Source organism: Tribolium castaneum, chromosome 6, assembly GCF_031307605.1.
Source record: "Tribolium castaneum strain GA2 chromosome 6, icTriCast1.1, whole genome shotgun sequence".
Classification (NCBI taxonomy): Eukaryota; Metazoa; Arthropoda; class Insecta; order Coleoptera; family Tenebrionidae; genus Tribolium; species Tribolium castaneum.
Window position 1 is genome coordinate 4,109,871 of NC_087399.1, and position 18,943 is coordinate 4,128,813.

Consider the following 18,943-nt stretch of genomic DNA (forward strand, 5'->3'; position numbering starts at 1 on the left):
GATGGAATTTCTGCTTACTATTAGCTTGTATACAGGGCGATTCTTTTAGAGCCTATATTAGAAACTTTTTAACTTCTAATATAGCTAACCTTTTAAAAAATTTATACGATCCAAATCGACCATTTTGAGTTTAACAAAATTATTTTCAAAATGACTGGGCTTCTGGAACTACAAAAAATTGACGTCATGTTTGAAATCTTAAATAGTTACTACACATATTTGAATTTACCTTCTCAAGATGAGTAAAATTTATCGAAGTTGTAGGTACTTATCTGTCATAGTCTTGAACATATGTCAACTTTTTGTTAAAATTTTCATTTGCAAGGGTTTATCTAATACATCACAGCTCTTGAACCCTTTGCGATAAGTGAATAGTTTTTTTTGCATTTGATAGCCAAAAGTTTGAAAAGTCTTCTAGAATTTTCAAAATTGTCAACTGTCAAGATTCATGGCTAGTATGATTTTTTCAAAATGGATATCAAAAAACTTATAACTCAGTTTATTCAAATGGAACGACCTTATTTTCTTAACGGCAGTCGAAAGAATATCGACAATTATGGTGACATTTATTAGTATGTCCTATACCTATTTCTTACAGTTTTTGAAAAAAATCACAAAAAAACGGACTTTACTTCTTAATTTTTATAGTTAATCAAGTAGGCCTTGTAAAATAGTCAACAATTGTCGAACTTTAATATTTTATTTAGTTTTCAGCTGATTCATTATCGAATAAACAGTAAAACAATATTTAATTATGGTTTATTATAAATTAGTGAATTATGTAAAGTAACTCAGTCAGTCTGTCATCGAATTTTGAACTTCCTGAATAAAAACGGTGAACCAATCGAATATTTTTTTTAATTAAAAGCACAATTTTATTGTATTTTTCGAAAGTTTACTTTATTAAAAATAAATAATGAGCTAAAATTCTGTTTATTGCGATTATTTCAAAAACTGAGACAGAGATAGATAGAGATAAATAAAGATAGATATAGAAGATGTTAATAAAAGTCTGCATATAAATTGATGTTCTTTTAATTCCTATTAAAGAAACAGAGTTATTCTATATGAAAAAACTGTTTTGTAATCATTTTTTATCATCATTTTCAAAAATCATAGTAGCCTTGCAATTTGACAGTTAACAATCCTAAAGATTTAAAAAAATTTTTCGAAACTGTGGCTTTCAAATGCAAAAAAAAATGTTCATTTATTGTAAAGGGTTCACACGCTGTGATATTTTATTTATTTTAATTTAAAATTATTTATTTTATTTAAAATAAAATTTGTATATAAAAATTGACATACGTCAAAAACTATCACAGATAAGTACAGACAGATTGGGTACATTTTACTCAATTTTAAGAGACGAATTCAAAAATTTAATAAAAATAGATGGTTACTACTTAAAATTTTTAAGTTAGCGCCATTTTTGCGTAGTTCCGGAAAATCAGCCATTTTAAAAATAATTTAGTTAAACTCAAAATGGTCGATTTGAATTGTTTTCAAGTTCGTAAAGCTTTAGCTATATTAATTTTAAAAAGTTTTTATTGTAGGCTCTAAAATAATCAGCCTGTAGTGTATTTTTAGTCAATGTTTCAATGGCTATATTAGAAAAAAAAACACCGCCTCCTTAATAAAAAGTATGAATTTATTGCCTGGATATTTTGGTATAAAAAAAATTAGAAAAAATCTTTAAAAAATAAATGTAGGCACGAATTATCTTAAAACTAAAAGATGATACAAATTTATTGTGTAAATAACCGGTGCTTGTGTTTTTAAAGCAGCCCAAAAATTTTGATTCCCTAATTAAAAACGTAATAAAACAATAAAAATGCAATTGCAGGAACGAAATCGTGGAATAAATTCCTCTTGTCATAATTGAAAATCCCATTGTGCGTGCGAACCAAAACAATGTAATGTGAAAATTCCTTGTTTTTAATTATGCCGAATGTTCGTTACGAATTGTCCAAATAATTCTCGTGTTTAATCTCGGAATAAACTTGGCACCGAAAAAACAGTCTTCGCGTACAATTCCTCAAGAACCATCTTGATCTAATAAATCCTCGTCGCGCGGAATTCCGTTATTATCCCATAAATTACAGCGCGTTGCATTTCCATCGTCAAATTTTGCATTTGATTTACGATCGTGGCGCGCTTTTTCCTCCCTCATCAAATCGTCCGCATCGTCTCGATTCAATTAAAGGTAATAAAGTCGGAGCTACGGAGGTGATATTCTTGTCCGCCCCTACACGGGCATTAACTCGTAATCGCGTACAGTGTTCACTGAACAATTCGCCGACCTAATTAAATTTCCACCATTTTCGCCGAATTATTGATACTGTATTTATTGTTCATTATCAAATTCCGCGTATTATCGCGCCCCTGGGACTGTTTAAAATTAAATCCAAATAAATAGACCAGCGTTTGTTCGTGCGTCTAAATATTGAAATTGCATACACAATATTTCAGCTGTTAAATTGTTGTTTTAACGGCCGTTTCAATTAATCAAATAACTTTGCCGAGCTGCGGTTTGCATGAAATTGCGCCAAAACGTAGAGGCGACTTTAGAGTTTTTCAGCGCCGGAAATGCCACCTGTTAAGACTCAAATTTATCGCCTCAAACGCGAAAAAATTGAAAAGATGTGAAAAATGTTATTTCGGAGTTGCACTCTCATTTTCAGCTCTTAATAATTAATTGATGTTTATTAATTGCTTTCCTTTTTTCCACGCGAAGGCTCGTTTATCAAGCGTGACAGCGCGACGTACGATTTGCCTAATTTATCGTGACTTTTAATCATTTTTGCCAAATGCGAATTTCCTTGGTGGCTGAATGTTTAATTAATTTTCCGGCGGTGGATAAATATGAATAGTTCGTGGTGGTTTTATTGACTAAAGCGTCAGCCACAATCAGTGAGATTATCAGAAAATACATCCAGCGAAGCAAACCCTGGATTAAAGTGTAGTCATTTATAAAATCAATGTTTTGATATGCATTAATCGGGCCCCGGTCGATGCGGGCATTCATTTATTATCTAGCAATATTAAAATCACTTTTCCGGTCATTATCCCTTTATCGGTGGCACTTTCCCGTAAATCCCGATTAAATTTAGTCATAATCTCCCGAAACTTGAGCAACAATTAGAAACACTCCCATCTATAATTCCTCCCGACTGCGCCATTTTTCCCCACTTTCGTCCTAATCCATTCCCTCAACTCTCCACTCAACTAATGTTTAAAGTATAAACCAAACTCGTTAAAAAGTCTAAAAACGTGAATTACACTAATGAGTGTAGCGGAGGTTCTCCCCGTCTCTTTCATTAAAAACCGGCTGCATTTTGCCCATTATGCGGAAATAACGAGTCGTCGCAGCGACTTAACCCAACGAGCACTTGACATGATTAACCTTGAACCCCAGCCAAACGTAACCGAAATATAGATTAATCGCCAGTGGCAGTAATTGATTCGGTTTTTGCAAGATGAGACAACTGCAATGATAAATGGAGAGAAAAGTTTTTCAGGTGGAAAAATCGGTAAAATTGAAAACTTGTAACTGGCGTGACAAACAGCACGTTTCGTGTAATTGAGTTAATAGTGGCCGAAAGTGGCGAATTATTAGCGGCATCGGCCCCAAACTTGCCCGGTTTGTGTTATTGAGAATCGATTTGGTGACGAGCGAGTTATTGCGAGAATAGTTTCGTATTAAACAATTCGAATAGCTTGTAAAATCTCAAACTTGGCTCAAAATACAGTGTGTCTTGGAAGGTGGCCTGAATTTCTAAAATTCCAGCACAAAATGTAGTCTCGTAAGCAATTTTTAGATCACTAACAACCAGTAACCCAAGAGACACGTAAACACTTCTACTTTTCATGCTCTCCTGTCATTTCAGAAGGCAAAAGTAACCCTCATATGACGCATTCTAGCCGTGGCATTAAAATAAAAGTCACTGTCACAATTTTTTTTAATTTAAACAAAGTTGAAAATGGTGGATGCGCCGGGATAATATTTTACTCTTCAGCATTTTCGCATCGAAAAATAAATTAAAAGTTATAGCATGAGATCGAAAATGTACTGAATTAGAGCAAGCCTTGAAAGTAAAGAGTAACTTTAGCCACAACATAACCAGCAGAAGACAACATAACTTCACCACAGCTAAAGTTTCGCAGATACAGTTTGGATATCATATCGAAAAAATTTGTGACAGCAATTTTAAAGGTGTTATTCTCTTTGATCGTGACTGTATCTATTTTTCTTATTCAAGCAAACTTTTCGCCGAATTTTCAAACGTAAAATTTGACATTGAGTTTTAAAAAATTGTGCAAAATTTATATAAGATCAAAACTGTAATGAATTAGAGCAAGCCTTGAAAGTAAAGTGTAACTCATGTTATTTTTTTAACAATGTCTTTTAGAACTTGCCATTTTTTTATGTAAACTAAAAAAATTTCAACATCTGACATTCTCATAACACTGACCCCCTTTTAATAATCTTAAAATGCAGATGCTTTTCGGTCTTTAGCTACGTGTAATTGAGTTAATAGTGGCCGAAAGTGGCGAATTATTAGTGGCATCGGCCCCAAACTTGCCCGGTTTATGTTATTGAGAATCGATTTGGTGACGGGCGAGTTATTGTGAGAATAGTTTCGTATTAAACAATTCGAATGGCTTACTGACGCCCCGGAACTCGTAAAATCGCAAACTTGGCTCAAAATATAATGTGTCTTGAAGGGTGGCCTGAATTTCTAAAATTCCAGCACAAAATGTAGTCTCGTAAGCAATTTTTAGATCACTAACAACCACTAACGTAAGAGACACGTTAACACTTCTACTTTTCATGCTCTCCTGTCATTTCAGCAGGCAAAAGTAACCCTCATATAACGCATATTAAAAGTCATTCTCACAAAATCTGTAACTTACAAATTACGTATTTCAAGTAATTTTTATAATTTAAACAAGGTCGAAAAATGGTGGATGCGCCGGGATAATATTTTTACTCTTCAGCATTTTCAAAACACATCAAAACACACTAATGCGTATTTCAACCACAATTCCAAACATATTTGTTGAGTATGATAAAATGTTAATTAAATTACGTTTATTAAAACATTGCTTAATTTAGGTAAAGGGAAAAATCGAACAAATTTTCATGTAATGTGAGTTGTGAAAAATAAAAAGTGCGGCAATATGGTCGTAAAATCATAATCTAGCTAATACAATGCAACTCCTCATTTTGGCCCATAACTTTACTCCTTTTAACAACCGCATAAAACTCTTAGTCATCATTAACAAACTATTCCAACGCGTTTATAGCTTCAAGTTATTTACCTCTGGCTCGTATAATCAAATTATCAGACATCAAAAACACGAATATTAAATTTTACGGCAAAATTAACAAAACTTTTATTCCATAAATTATGATTGTTAAAAAGTAGAAGCAATGTTACAAATTTGACGGTGGAGAGTAAAGCAATTTTCCTAATTTATCATTCTCGTCCATTGAGATCATTTTTCTTCAAGTCGACTCTGCAGAAATGTAATATTCGAAGCTAGGGAAATAAATGCAGCTAGTGGAATTTATTCCACGTTTTAGCGTTCACTTATCTATTTTTATTTAAAAACAAACAAGCCGAAGCAACATTGTTACGTATTTACGGTTGGTAATTAGAATATTTTTCGAGTGTTGATTTTTTAATGAACAGTTGAAACGCACGTCAATCACACGCCAATTAACATTTCGAATTTTCGTGTTGTTTTTTCTACGATTTGAGCTGATACCTCGGTGGAATAACTTCAATTACGATTCAGTTTTAATTGAAGCCCCGGAAATCCCCAGTATTAGAAATCGATCTGCTATGAAATTTCTCAAGCGAGGAATACATTACAATAGATAAATTCTGGATTTGGCGCAAAACAAAAACTTCGTTCGGGATACATTAATTAAATTTATGAAATCTAATCCCGCTCCAAGAGTGAGTAAAATCAAAAAACCATTCGTGCAAGCATCTGATTGATTGAAAGCATCAGTAAAGTGCAGAGCTGAAAGGTTTAAGCGTGCGGAAACGCTCGAAAACGAAAAATAACAAATTTTATTACGAAACGATAAATATAAGAACAAAGCTCGTTCAGTCCTTTTGACATATTCCAGTTAAAGGCAATTCAACAGAAGTTACACGAAAAAATATGCTGAATATGCAGGAGCTCCTTTTTCCGTTAATCAACTCTTTCATCCCCTAATCCCAGTAAAATAGCCAAGAAATTAAAAACAAGCACGCCTTTCTCTGCAAATCGACGTGGAAATTAATTCTCGATGTACAACTTTTTGTTGACATTCCTCGTGAGCGCATTAAACGAAAGTGTCACGCTAACTTTCACAATTACTCAAAAGTTGCCGAAAGGGGGAAAGCGGCTCGCTTTGATGGCGTTAGGCGGGTAAAGGGGGCGTTTTTGATTACTTACCGGCGTTTGTTCTTCCGGTTTTTGCTAATACGGTGAAGAAGAGGAAGACGACGGAGAGGAGCGTGTCCATGGCTTGCACACGTCCACACTGCAGGGTTTTGGACGCACCACTGAGACTCCACAGGTGCGGAGCGTCGCGACGCCGCTTCCGGGGCGTGCGCGAAAAAGACCGTATCATAACTGTTACACTTGAGCGGATTAGGGCGATGGGCCGATGACACCCTGGACAATTTGGACACCGACGGAATCACACGGACGGCAGGCGAATATTAAAGCGAAATTTCCGACCAAGTTTTCAACAATAATTGGAAAACTTAGAAATTTACAGTTTAGATTTAAATTAAAACATTCCAGTTACGTTTTTATTAATGTGTATTTGCAGAATGAAAAACATATTAGTTACTTAACACAATATCATTATTTTTTTTTATTATAGGTACTTATTAATTATTCAGATCAGTAGTTACTTTGGAGAATCAATATCATTTGTTTTATTGTTTGAATTATAAAATCGTCTTTGTTTAATTTTGTTATATATTTTTTTGGTCCGAACTAATCTAAGTCCAAGCAATAAATGGTTATGGACTATTTGTAAATACAGAATCAGTCCAAGTATTTTTTTACTATCTTATGTCCATAAAATTGAGTATAATTTACCAGAGCTTCGTTACTACCACACTGTATAACCGGTTTCAAAGTTATACTATGAGATCGAAAATGTACTGAATTAGAGCAAACCTTGAAAGTGAACATAATTTCACAAGCGCTGCTGTAAATAAATTGCAAAAATGTGGCACAGCTTGCGTATCATATGTGACTGCGGTTTTCGGAGTGTCATTCTTTTTGATCGTAACTGTACCTAATTTTCTTATTCAAGTTAACTTTTCGCCGAATTTCCAAGCGCAAAATTTGACTTTGACGATTAAATTTTCAGTTTAAAAAAATTGTACCAAAATAATATGAGATCGAAAATGTACTGATGTACTGAAATGGAGCAAGCTTTGAAGGGAAAGTGTAACTCATGTTATTTTTTTAGCAATGTCTTTAGCTTTTCGCTAGGTGTGCAAGGTAAATAAAACACCGAAATTCATTTTAATTTTATTTCGTTAAATTTACATAACTTAAAAAATCACATCCAAGGAAAAAGAACAACTATATACAATACAAATCAATTATACTTCCATTTATAATTAATCGGCTTACATGATACAACCACTGAACTCAAACTACTTATGCTTGCTCTTCTTCCTCTTCTTCTGCTTCTTTTTGTGTTTCTTCCGCTTCCGCTCCTTATCATCGTCGGACGAATCCGACTCCGAGTCCGAACTGCTCGAACTCGAATCCTTCCTACTCTTCTTCTTCCGGTGCTTCTTATGTTTCTTCCGCTTCTTATCATCATCCGAAGTCGAATCGGACGAGTCGGAGCTCGAACTCGATTTTTTCTCCTCAAGTTTTTTCTCTTTCTTCTCTTCTTTCTCCGACTCGCTTTCCAAATCATAGTCCGGTTCAAAATTAGCCTCGTCGATTGTGGGCTTCCTTTTCTCCGGCACGGTCCTAGTTTTTTGTGCTTCATCAATTTTCGGCTCTTCCTTCTTCTCTTCATCGTCTTTCTTCTTTGTTTTATCCTTCTTTACTTTTTTGTCTTTCTTCCTGCGCTTGTCTTTACGGTCCTCGCTGTCGCTTCGCGACTTGGAACGTTTCCTCTTTTCTTTCTTTTCGTCCTCCTGGCCCGATTTTGGTTTACTTTTCGAGCGGTCACGTCTCCGGTCATCTTTCCTTCGACTGTCGTTTCTGTCCCGTCTGTCTCTTCTCGAAACGTCTTCTCTGCGAAAATCGCGTCGGTCTCTATGGCGCGACCTTTCCCTTCTTCTCTTATCAACAACTTCGACTCTGCGTTCTCCCACACCGTAGTTTCGGGCGATTTCATTGGCACGTCGCGAAAAAGGCGAAACGCTCCGTGATTTGTTTCGGTCAACTTTCACAATTCTGTCCATATCGTCGATTTTTATACCGAGACGTTCTTTGACAGACAGGCGGACAGGGGGCTGACTGGGAGCTTCGATCTTCTTGCGATCGGACTTGTCTTCAATGTTGACCACACTCTTTATCTCAACATCTTCATCTTTTTCATCTTCTTCCTTCTCACCAGAGTACAGCTTGGCTCTATCTGTGCTGATTTTCTTGATCTCGATGGGACGAATTGCGTTGATAGCTTTGGCGAAAATGGCATTTTCGGCCCTTTTCAGAACCTAACAAATTATAATTCAGAAAAAAATTACCATAATAATTATCATGACTTACCTCGTTCGTAACTTTGCCTAATTTATCGGACTTGGCCTCATTTCTGCCCACTTCTTTCGGACTAGTCTGCGAGTGCAGCAGAACGTCATCTTCGACTTCCCATTTGGACTTCTCCGGAAGATGCGCCAACATTTCGTTCTTGACGTCCAAATCAGTCTTCAAATCAATGTCTGGATGAATCTCCAAAATATCCTTCTCCGAGTCTTCGTATTCTTTGTGGACTTCGCGTTCTTCCGAAGTCCGTTCCGGCGCCTTCTCTTCGAAACTCTCTTCCCGTTCAACACTCGACTCTTCCATTTTGCCGTAACTCTCAATAACATTCGTATCGACACCCTCTGCCAGCATATCATCGTACAAATCAGTTTTTGGTTCTTCTTTATTCTCGTCATTAGCGTCAGGACTTCGTCCCTTCTTCTCCTCCTCCTCGTCTTCCTCCTTATGCGGCGCCTCGTCCTTGGCCTCCTCCTTGTGCCTCTTCTCCTTATGCTTCTCCTTCTTCTCCTTGCGTCTCTTCTTGTCCGAATCCTTCTTCTCCTTCTTCTTCTTCCGATCCTTACTCTTCTTCGACTTTTCTTCATCGGACGTCGTCTTCTTATCGCGATCGCTCGACGCGTCCCGTTTCTTCTTCTTGTGCTTATCCGGACTGTCCTTATCCTTCGACTTGGACTTTCTCCGGACTTCCGGACTTCGTTTCTTCTCCGGCGACCGACTTCGCGCCTCGTGTCTCTTCTTCTCCTTCTTCCCTTCTTCCTTCTTCGGGCTCGGGAATCGCTCAAACCGGTCTTCAAACCTGGTGTTTTCCAAGCCTGGAACCGGCGGTTCTTCAACACCAGGAGGCGCTACGTCATCGTAGCGTCGCGGCGGGATCATCGCAGGCGGCATGACGTGAGGCTCCTTGGCATAAGGAGGCGGATAATCCCTTGGTGGGTACCTAAACAAAAACATGAAATAAACACAAACGAACGCAAAATGCAACGAGAAGGAACAGAATAACTTCGTGGAGGAGGTCCGTGATGTGTGGTGACCTGGAACATAATTGAACAGTTTTGATCCATGAGTGAAATAAACAGGTTTTGCTCGGATGGTTTATTAAAGTTTAGGTACAATTTTACAATTACTTAATTTTTCTCAACGACTGGGGAAAAATTAAGGGTGGTACAAAAAGTATACAATCACACATGTTTACAGCCTTCGGAAAAATATCACATTTTTGGTATCACAGTTTTCGCGACTAGACTAATGTACAAATAACGTATCACAAAAACTGTAATTTGTTACACAAGTACAGGTAGTAAAAATAGCACCACCAATTAAAATAAACGTCTACATAAACTAAAACGGCATCTTTATCCTAGACTTTTTCTTGATTTTTTTCTTTACTGAAATAATTCTACTAATGCCATGAGAAGATTTTGCGATGTGTTTTATCAGGTGAATGGAGAATGTAAAACTAGTAATGTTCCATTAAGAGGGAAAATTTTGTCGTAGAAAAAAGAATTTAACGAAAAGTCTAGAATAATCGTTTAGAACATTATTTATTCGTGCACCAGAGCGAAACTATTTCCTACATCCAATTAAACAAGGTTCTCTCCATTCAACCTTATTCAACCAGGCACAATAAAACGAATAGAACAGCCTTAATAATATTAATTGAACATCAATACCGAGATGAAAACTTCCCATCTCGCCAGAAATAACACAGAATCGATTTACACAATTACAACTACAAAAAACCTACGTAAGACACGGAACTTGAGCTGTTCCGTGTCTTTCGCAAACGTTACAACAACCGTCGAAAAATTATCGTCACAATACCTGTTTGTAGGCGGCGGATACTGCATCTCGTTCTGGTAGTACGTCTCGGCTTGTGTTGGGGGCGGCGGTCCTCTCGGCTGCCCCCATCCTTTCCCTCTCGATCTCTCATCGTAGTTATCGTAATAATAATCCCTATCCCTGTCCCGATCCCGATCCTCGCGCCCTCTGTGCTCACGGTCTCGACTATAACCGCGATCATCCCTTCCGTAATCCCGGTCCCGATCGTTGTCGTCGTAGTCGCGATCGCGAAACTGGTGGCTGTCCTTGAACCGGTGTCTGGAACAAACCGATCAATCACAGCTACCAACACAAAACAAATAATTTATTGCAATCAACACAGACTACACAGACGGCCGACCCGTACAATTTTAATTTGGCCATCTGGGGGTGATAATACAACCAACGCATGCGGCTACTTAAAACCAAACCGAGACAAACTGGCAACTGTTCCAAAATTTAGGGCATTTTGGAAGAATTAAACTAACTGATCAGGCAGGCTGAACTGACCTTGGAGGCGAGCGAATGGGCGACCTGTAGCGCGAAGGTCCCCTTCGTCTCGGGGGCGAATGTCTAGGGGAGAAGTCCCTAAACGGGGAACCCCTCAAACTGCCCGAGAACGATCTCGAGCGTGACCTATAATTACCATTTGAAAGTCAACGCTTGACCAGACACGAATTGAAAAAATCGCCAATTGCGCTTACACCCACCTACTGATCGAAAACGACCTTGAGCGACTCCGCCTCCTCGGCGAGCGACTGCGCAAACGACGCGGCGACCGACTGTAGCTCCGACTTCGGCTCCGACTCCTGCTGTAACTCCGCCTCCGTTTGGCACGCCTCTCCCTCTCATCCTTCTCACGCAGCATTCGGTTAAACGCCGCCAGCGGATCATCAATAACTCTGTAATTTCTCCTATTAAAAGAAAATTAAAATTGCAATAACCAAAAACCAAAAACACAAACTCTAAAACACCCACCCTGACGGTGTCCTGCCCCGCATCCTGCGGTCACTCATCCCGTAATCCCTGTGGTGCGACCTTGAACTCTGATAGGAGGGATTATACATGGGCGGAGGTCCGGTCATAGGGGGCCGACTCGTGTCGAAAATCGGTCTCGGGGGGACTTGATACGGACCCGGGGGCATGTAAGGAGGGGCCGCTCCTGGAGGGGGCAACCGGAAATTGGGAGGAGGACCGTTCGTTGGCGGAAACGCCCCCATTGGGGCCGGCGGATTCGTGTAACCGGGCGGGAAATTAGGAGGCGGGCCTTGCATAGGCGGGACCATCCCCATCATGGGCGGGGCATTGTACGGGCGAACCTCCGGAGGCGGGTAATTCGCGGTGGGGGCCACGCCCGGCTCGTCCACGGTGGGGGTGCCAGCCCTCTCCTCAGAACGTCTAAAAATCATATATTTTTTTATTTTTTAAAAGTTTTGAAGCGGTTAAGTGAACATGTTTAAAAGAAGCCAATTCATTTGTTGGGTTTTTAAAGGAAGTCAGATCCAGTGTTTGAAAAAATTTTATTAACTGTGATCGATAACAATTTTTAAAGTGTGGACACGAAAAGTGCTTAACACTACAATTTCCGTTTTTAACAAGAAAATGCAAAATAATCATGTGAGACAAAACGCAATTAAATGAAAGCGGCTGTCAAATTGCACTTTACGAAAGAATTGAAAAAAGTGTCAATTTTTATATTTTATAATTTTAAAGTAACGATGAAGAATTTAGAACTTGCTTCAAATTATTAATTATTAACTAGATTACGTAAGTATGCAAAATTTCAGTTCGTTTGGAACACTCTCCAGTAAGTTAAATAAACGCACAAAGAAAGTGTAATATTTGTATTTTCAATTGAATAAAAATAAAAAATAAATACCCTGAGTCACGATAGGGCGAGTTGCGGTGGTTGCGATGGTGGCGCCTGGGAGATTCATCCCGAGACCTGTGCCTGTGCTGTCTTGAGGTGTTTGATCGCTCGCGTGACGAGTTAACTCTCTTCGTTATCGACTGTGTTTTGGGCGATTCAGCTGGTGAGACACCTGGAGGACCTTCAGGTATGGTTTCAGGCTCGACCTTCGGCGACCTTTTAACCTCCCCCTTCTCCTCATTTTTCGAATGTTCAGTCGAGTCAGCTTCACTAATGACAGTTTTTTCCTCCTCAACTTTTGGTTCAGGTTGAACCTTTGCTTCCTTGACCTTAACCTCTGGAAGATCCTCCACTCTCGTTTGCTTGTAGACCGGTTTCTTCACATATCCGGTCGTATTTTTAAAATTAGCAACAGAATTTCGTAAAAATCGATTCGGTATTAAAGTCGCCGGCGAAATATCTTTCTCGTGACAATCGGGACACTCGTGCTCCTCACTCTCGAGCAAAAAGCTCCGAATGCACTCGTCACAAAACGAGTTCCCGCAACAGGGAATCATAACGGCATCAGTCAACAGATCGGAACAAATCGAACAAAGCAAATCTTCGGGGATTTCAGGCTTCAGTTCCTGAACGGGTGGCGGGGCTGGAGCTGTTTGTTTCTGTGTGTAGGTTTGGTGGTCCAGGACGGGGACGGCGTAGGAACCATTGGGCGTCATCATGGCCCCCTGGACCTGGGGGCCCTCCACTGGCACCATGAAGCTTAATGGAATGCCGGTGCTTTTTTTGATTTCTATGGGTTCAGGGCCCTTGCTAAGGGGGCAGTCTTTGATCCAGTGGCCCGTCTGGTGGCACTTGTAGCACCGGTAGTTGGGCGGGACGGCCCCCATTTGGTTGGCCCCGCGGATTTTCATGTAACTATAACCAGTTAAAACACATCGGAAAAATCGTTAATAACTCACTTGCTGGGATCGTAATCTTGAGTGGATTGCGATATCATGGCTTTAATTTTATCGTCCTCGGGGGCGTCGAGACTCGACAAGTCCACGGCTTTGGCAATGGGACCCACTTCGTCCAGCTTCATAGGCGGCGTGGAGTCGCCCCCGTAGCCCTCCCATTGCTTGCTTTTCGTCTGAGCAGCCGTGGGAATGCGAGCAATTAAAAGTGATGTATTTTTCGGGATCAGCACATTCTCGTCTTCGTAAACTACAAAACATGTTATGAAACAATCCTAGTGGGTTATTCGGCTGTTACCTTCTTTAGTTTGGGCATTGGTCACTTGCAGATCAAAATCCGTGTTTTTCCCGATTCTTTTTTGCTGTATAATGGCATTTTTTAAGTCTTTGACGGAAATGTGCAAACCATCAAACGTGACAGTGTCATACTCTAAAGCCGACTTAAATTTATAATGAACGGACATTACTTTAAGTTTTAGAGAAGCCCTAGTTCACCTACCGACACCAAAACAATTTCAGGCCAAAATTCGCCAATTTTAGATACTTACGATAACGCGTTACATTAAATAATGATAAAGGAACCGAAAACACAACACGAAACGTTCAAAATGCGGTTTTAGCGTTTATTTAATTATTTTCACGCAAACATGTTTGCTTGACAGTTGACAAGTGGACTAAAATGGCGGGTGCGTAGCCACAGGTCGTGATCTAACCGACAAAAACGGCAGTATTAATTTACCAACGAACCCAAATTTATTGGTATTAATTACTACATAACGGCCGCAAGACGCGTAATAGCGCGCCGCTTAAGTTTTAATTTTTTGGCCAAGGAGGGGTTTCCTTGACGAAGCGTTTTTTAAATTGAAAGAGGCGCGCAAAAAATCAACATACAAAAAAGTTTGACAACGTTTATCTCTTGTAAAATTTTACAAGACGTTCGCCGCCCAGTTTTACCTATTTCTACCGTACTTTTGCCCCAAAAATGGCCACGTTTCAAATACACGAAGATGTATACTCCACTTTGGCCGAAAATAAGAAGCCGAAGAATTTCGAGCCTGTGAAAAGTCTCAAGTCGAATATCCCACGAGTCGCCCTTCAGCCCATCCACACCTTCCAGCAGAACGCAAAGCGACCCAAGCCGGTGGAAAAAGACGAAGCTGTGAAAATGCCACCGGTGAGTACAACCGTGGTGTCCCCAGCCCAAGTCGAGTGGCCCGTTAAAACGATCAGACTTAAACCAGTGTTCAAAAAAAATAATCTGATCGCGAAAGCGAATTCGTTTGAGAAGGAGTACGAGGACGAGATTTTGGAGTACTTGTTTGGTTTTGAGAAAAGGGCGCAAATCATAAAACCGTACTATATGACGAAGCAGTTGCACCTGAACTGGGAGATGAGGAGTGTGCTTGTAGATTGGCTCGTGAGCGTGGCTCACGAGTACAAGATGAGTAACAACACGGTGCATTTGACGGTAAACTATCTCGACCGGTTTTTGAGCAACATCTCGGTGGTGAGTTTTTGTAATTTTTTTTCAACTGCTAAATTTCCCAATTAAGATAAGAAGCAAATTCCAATTGGTTGGAGCCACGGCGATGATGATCGCCGGCAAAGTGGAGGATGTGTACCCACCGGACTCCAAGGAGTGGTCCTACTTGACCAGAGACGCATTCAGTGTTAATGAGATCCATAAAATGGAGCAGTTCATGCTCAGAGTCCTCAATTTTGAGATGAACCCGCCCACGATTTTGGATTTCATCAAACGGCTCTGCTCCAAACACAAGGTGGACAAGAAAACCACTTACCTAGCCATGGTAAGTTTGAAACTTATCGGAAAAAATAATAATTTTGACTAGTATTTGAGCGAGTTGGTGCTTCTCGAAGGCGACGAATACTTGCAGCACTTTCCGTCGAAATTAGCAGCGGCGTCTTTGGCCCTCGCGCGCCACACTTTAGCCAAGCCGGAGCCCTGGAACAGGAAATTGGAGGAAACGGCCGGTTACACCTTGAAACAGTTGAGTCCAGTGGTCCAGAAGCAGCACAAAACGTTCAAGAGTTCACCGTTTAAGGAACAACAAGCCATTCAGAAGAAATATGCCAGTGTAAAGTACCAAAGGGTGGCGCTTCTAAAACCGCGAATTCTGCAGCTTGATGATGAAGAGTGATTATAGAAATAGGTACTTGTGACTACAATTGTTCCAATTGTTATAAATTGTATGTGGAATTAATAAAGTATTGTCAAGTGTTATTCAGTTTTTTATTACGACTGTTGTATTTACAAATCATTAAAAAATTTGGCATCTGCAGACTAAAAAAAGTTAATCGTCCTTTTTGGCATTTTTTCCGCCTTCGTCCGCGTCCGTGACGAAATACACCGTGTAGGCCTTTTTCAAGACCTGGTGTATGCCATGGTGCCAATCAATCTTCAAATTTTTCCTAAGGTGCTCCAGATACTTTTGCACAAAAAACCGGTTCAACTCGTGAACATTTGGGTGGTTCAGATACTCCTCAATATCCATCCACGTGCACTTGGCAATCTCCCTCTCGCATTTTTCGATGTTGAAAGTGAGAGGCTTGAGACTCACAACCGTGTAAATGTCAGAACACCCAAACATCCCAAAATGCGTGTGCCGTAAAGTCAAGACTGAGTGGAACTCAGTCTGAACCCCAGTCTCCTCCCACACTTCCCTGATCGCAGCATCCACCAGATTCTCCCCCGGCTCGACGTACCCCCCTGGAAGCTTCCAATGAGGCACTTGGTAATATTTCTCACTAACTACAAGAATCTCAGATTTGTCATTAACCACAACAGCGCCCACACCGATCATTGTGTGGGCGTACGGCGGGATATTGCACAATTCGTCAACGGGAAGCCACAGATACATCATAACGAAATCATCCTTGGCGTGGTGGAAGCGAAACCCTTTCTGGAAAAGAGTTAGTGAAAAGCGGCAAAATTTGAATTTGAACCTTTGCCAGAACCGGGACCCAATCCGATTGGTCCAAATGGACCCTAAACCACACCCCTCGGTAGCCACTTTCGCGCCATTTTTTGAGCGATTCTACAAAATTTGTTTAATTTATTTAAACAATTAATTAAGAGGACCATCACTGTCTATTTTATTTGCTAACGAGGGGGGATCACAATTTTCGACCTCGGAACGAACTGTCACGCCCTTGAAGCGGTCCAAAGTGCCCTCAAAAATGTCACTCATTTTATTTCCCGAATTAGCCCTAAAATCACAAATGAATCACTCGAAACCACCCTTCGATCACTTACATGGTCGTGACCACATTACGCGTGAAATACGGAAGTTGTTTTTGCAGGTGACATAACCTATAACGATTTAATAGTGTAAATAAAACACGCATTTAAAGTAATTTCGCTCTTTATTACAAATTCAGCTTATCACGCTACCGTCACGTCTTATCTAAGTGCTTATCATTTTGTTATAAAAAATATTTACGCAAAGCAATGACAGCTGTCACACTGACAGTACCGACCTAACCTTAATCAGAGCATGATTATGTAATTTTTTAATAATCACAACAAAAAATGAATTATGACGACGTTGTGTATTTATGTTTGTTGTTTTTCTCGATAGCTTTCGGTTACTACTACCGAACCATCAAAGACAAAGACTTGAAAAAAAATGTTGGGACTGCTGTTGGTCTTTGCATCACTCTGATTGTCTCCGGGATTCACATACTCCACTCCTTCGTCACCGTTTTTGTCAACATTTTGATAATCTTGTTTGTGAATAAGAAGTAACAGTCAAGCGCCCCCAAAATCCCGTCTAATTCATTTTATTTCAGACAATGTCACTTGGCCAGTTTTGCCTTCTCCTTCCTTTACTTGCTCTTCTTCCGCTCAACTATTCACTTCGGGATTCCATACCCGCCAGCTCACACTAATCTAGTTCAAATGATCCTCACTTTGAAGCTGGTGGGTTTAGCTTTTGAGGTAAACTCCACTCACAATTCCCGGAAGAAACGGGACACGTCCGAAAAAAACCAAGAGGAGAGAGACGAAGATGAGGCTAACAGAATCGAGCCGACGTGTCTCGATATTATCCACTACGCGTTTAATTACGTGGGCGTTTTGACCGGTAATTGTCGCACTTTTTGAAACGTAAAATGACAATATTGTAGGCCCTTATTACCGGTATCGCACTTTTGTCGACTCTCTCAACTTCCCGTTTTCCGAACACGCGGACTGGAAGAAAGCAACTATTGACAAACTCAAATATGTTCCTCTTTACTCTGCTTTATTCCTTTGGGGCTCTTACTATTGGCCAATATCTGTAGGTTTAAATGAGGGGGCTGAAATATTAGGGGGTGACACGGTGCATGATCAATTGTACCCTAAAGTCCAGGACAAATATTTAGGGACTTCCCTCGAACGTTACGTAAGCGCCACCAGATGGCGCAATAGTAGTTTTCGTTTCACCCCCTAATATTAGTCGTCCCTGTGTCCTTTTTTTCCTTATAATTGTTTTCCAGTACGCGATGAGTGACGAATTTTATGAGAGATCTTGGCTGTACCGCTATTGGTACATTTGGCCGAACTTTTTCATCTTCAGAATGCGAATTTACATTGGAATAGTGTTATCAGAGTGTGTCTGTACCATGGCAGGTCTTGGGGCATATCCCACTCTAACGAACCCTAAACCGGGTCAGGGACCATCGGAGAAATTCCACGAAATGAAAAAACTCATGTAAACTGGTTAGTTCTCCCAACGCTTTCCTGAGTCATTATTTTAGATCAAACGAGGATGCGTTAAAAAAGACTGACTACGATTTTGAAACTATCCATAATATTAACCCATATGGGGCCGATTTTTGCACCACTTACAGGGAGGCGATGAAGCACTGGAATATCTGTATACAATATTGGTTGGCGGTCAATGTTTACAAAAGATTCCCCAGCAAAAAATACAGAACGGCTGTCACCATGCTAGTGTCTTCCTTTTGGCACGGGGTCTACTCCGGGTATTACGTTTGCATCGGAACTGCGCCCCTTTGCCTCATGCTGGAGGATGTGTATTACAAACTGTACCTCAAGGACGGAAAAGGACCGGTAGTTAGCCACAACCACCGTTTTACCAATTAATTGAGTCATTTCAGTATTTCAAAGTATTGGAATGGGTCCACTGGTTTTTCAGAATGCACTTCTTTTCATACCAGGGCATTGCGTTTTTGTTACTTGAAGTTAATCTCATTTTGAAATACTATAACTCGATTTATCACGCAGGGTTGGTTTTGTGGGTAATTTTGTACGTTGTTGGGTTTAAACTGTTGAAGGACAAGAGGCGCAGGGAGAAAAAAATAGCCGAGAAGGCGGCAAAAAATGAATAATCTTGGAATTGTGTCTTCGTTAGTGTAGTACAAAAAGAACCAAAAATATTTTAATAAAGGTGATTTTGCAATTGATAGGGTTTTGTAAAATGTATTTGTACGTAATGATGGGGCCATACATTGTTTATGATTGTAGACAAATAAAAATTTGCATTACCTTTTTGACTTGTAAATTACGCCTTGAAATTACGGTAAACTTTGT

At 39.9% G+C, this 18,943-nt stretch overlaps 5 protein-coding genes across 9 annotated transcripts in view; 2 read left to right on the plus strand and 3 right to left on the minus strand.

The window, feature by feature from the left end:
- The window catches only part of LOC103314059 (uncharacterized protein), a 53,559-nt gene extending 46,922 nt beyond the window's left edge, over positions 1 to 6,637 (minus strand). Inside the window, exon 1 of the mRNA XM_008198919.3 lies at positions 6,454 to 6,637. Within this exon, the coding sequence (XP_008197141.1) occupies positions 6,454 to 6,631 (178 nt within the window). The 5' untranslated portion in view covers positions 6,632 to 6,637. The remainder of the gene's footprint in view (positions 1 to 6,453) is intronic.
- A 902-nt stretch (positions 6,638 to 7,539) lies between these two features.
- snama (something that sticks like glue) lies at positions 7,540 to 14,086 on the minus strand. 4 transcript variants are annotated; one of them, XM_015982573.2, is made up of 10 exons: positions 13,938 to 14,086; positions 13,688 to 13,884; positions 13,396 to 13,639; positions 12,446 to 13,351; positions 11,545 to 11,964; positions 11,277 to 11,468; positions 11,077 to 11,202; positions 10,570 to 10,845; positions 8,755 to 9,685; positions 7,540 to 8,702 (listed from the first exon to the last, which is right to left on the minus strand). In XM_015982573.2, the coding sequence occupies exons 2-10, from the start codon at positions 13,851 to 13,853 to the stop codon at positions 7,680 to 7,682; spliced, it is 4,284 nt and encodes a 1,427-aa protein (XP_015838059.1). In that variant the 5' UTR covers positions 13,854 to 13,884; positions 13,938 to 14,086; the 3' UTR covers positions 7,540 to 7,679. The 4 variants fall into 4 exon arrangements, with proteins under 4 accessions (XP_015838059.1, XP_008197135.1, XP_015838060.1 ...); XM_008198913.3 differs by having other exon boundaries at positions 11,277 to 11,480; XM_015982574.2 differs by lacking the exon at positions 11,077 to 11,202 and having other exon boundaries at positions 11,277 to 11,480.
- Positions 14,087 to 14,232: 146 nt separating this feature from the next.
- LOC662133 (G2/mitotic-specific cyclin-A) lies at positions 14,233 to 15,631 on the plus strand. Its single transcript, XM_968250.5, has 3 exons — positions 14,233 to 14,896; positions 14,943 to 15,197; positions 15,240 to 15,631. Exons 1-3 carry the CDS (start codon positions 14,372 to 14,374, stop codon positions 15,546 to 15,548), a joined length of 1,089 nt encoding a protein of 362 aa, XP_973343.1. The 5' UTR covers positions 14,233 to 14,371; the 3' UTR covers positions 15,549 to 15,631.
- Positions 15,619 to 16,899, minus strand: LOC662097 (uncharacterized protein). Of its 2 annotated transcripts, XM_008198910.3 has the most exons (5): positions 16,781 to 16,899; positions 16,664 to 16,720; positions 16,496 to 16,617; positions 16,354 to 16,445; positions 15,619 to 16,310 (listed from the first exon to the last, which is right to left on the minus strand). In XM_008198910.3, coding segments are annotated over exons 2-5 (825 nt in total). In that variant the 5' UTR covers positions 16,666 to 16,720; positions 16,781 to 16,899; the 3' UTR covers positions 15,619 to 15,701. The 2 variants fall into 2 exon arrangements, with proteins under 2 accessions (XP_008197132.1, XP_973309.2); XM_968216.4 differs by having other exon boundaries at positions 16,664 to 16,804.
- A 40-nt stretch (positions 16,900 to 16,939) lies between these two features.
- Positions 16,940 to 18,899, plus strand: frj (farjavit). The gene is made up of 6 exons (XM_968184.4): positions 16,940 to 17,151; positions 17,200 to 17,492; positions 17,536 to 17,687; positions 17,887 to 18,101; positions 18,148 to 18,463; positions 18,511 to 18,899. The coding sequence occupies exons 1-6, from the start codon at positions 16,940 to 16,942 to the stop codon at positions 18,739 to 18,741; spliced, it is 1,419 nt and encodes a 472-aa protein (XP_973277.1). The 3' UTR covers positions 18,742 to 18,899.
- Positions 18,900 to 18,943: the final 44 nt, after the last annotated feature.

Bases quoted from the DNA above. Each gene is read 5' to 3' on its own strand.
- snama (XM_008198913.3), bottom strand. From the start codon at position 13,853: ATGTCCGTTCATTATAAATTTAAGTCGGCTTTAGAGTATGACACTGTC. The intron at 13,640-13,687 runs GTAACAGCCGAA...CATGTTTTGTAG, and splicing joins CAATGCCCAAACTAAAGAAG to TTTACGAAGACGAGAATGTG. The intron at 9,686-10,569 runs GTATTGTGACGA...GTTTTTGTTTAG, and splicing joins TATCCGCCGCCTACAAACAG to GTACCCACCAAGGGATTATC.
- frj (XM_968184.4), top strand. From the start codon at position 16,940: ATGAATTATGACGACGTTGTGTATTTATGTTTGTTGTTTTTCTCGATA. The intron at 17,688-17,886 runs GTAGGTTTAAAT...ATTGTTTTCCAG, and splicing joins CTTACTATTGGCCAATATCT to TACGCGATGAGTGACGAATT. The intron at 18,102-18,147 runs GTAAACTGGTTA...TCATTATTTTAG, and splicing joins CACGAAATGAAAAAACTCAT to ATCAAACGAGGATGCGTTAA.
- LOC662097 (XM_968216.4), bottom strand. From the start codon at position 16,755: ATGCGTGTTTTATTTACACTATTAAATCGTTATAGGTTATGTCACCTG. The intron at 16,446-16,495 runs GTGATGGTCCTC...CAAATTTTGTAG, and splicing joins GTTAGCAAATAAAATAGACA to AATCGCTCAAAAAATGGCGC. The intron at 16,311-16,353 runs GTTCAAATTCAA...ACTCTTTTCCAG, and splicing joins GGGTCCCGGTTCTGGCAAAG to AAAGGGTTTCGCTTCCACCA.
- LOC662133 (XM_968250.5), top strand. From the start codon at position 14,372: ATGGCCACGTTTCAAATACACGAAGATGTATACTCCACTTTGGCCGAA. The intron at 14,897-14,942 runs GTGAGTTTTTGT...TTCCCAATTAAG, and splicing joins TTTTGAGCAACATCTCGGTG to ATAAGAAGCAAATTCCAATT. The intron at 15,198-15,239 runs GTAAGTTTGAAA...AATTTTGACTAG, and splicing joins AAACCACTTACCTAGCCATG to TATTTGAGCGAGTTGGTGCT.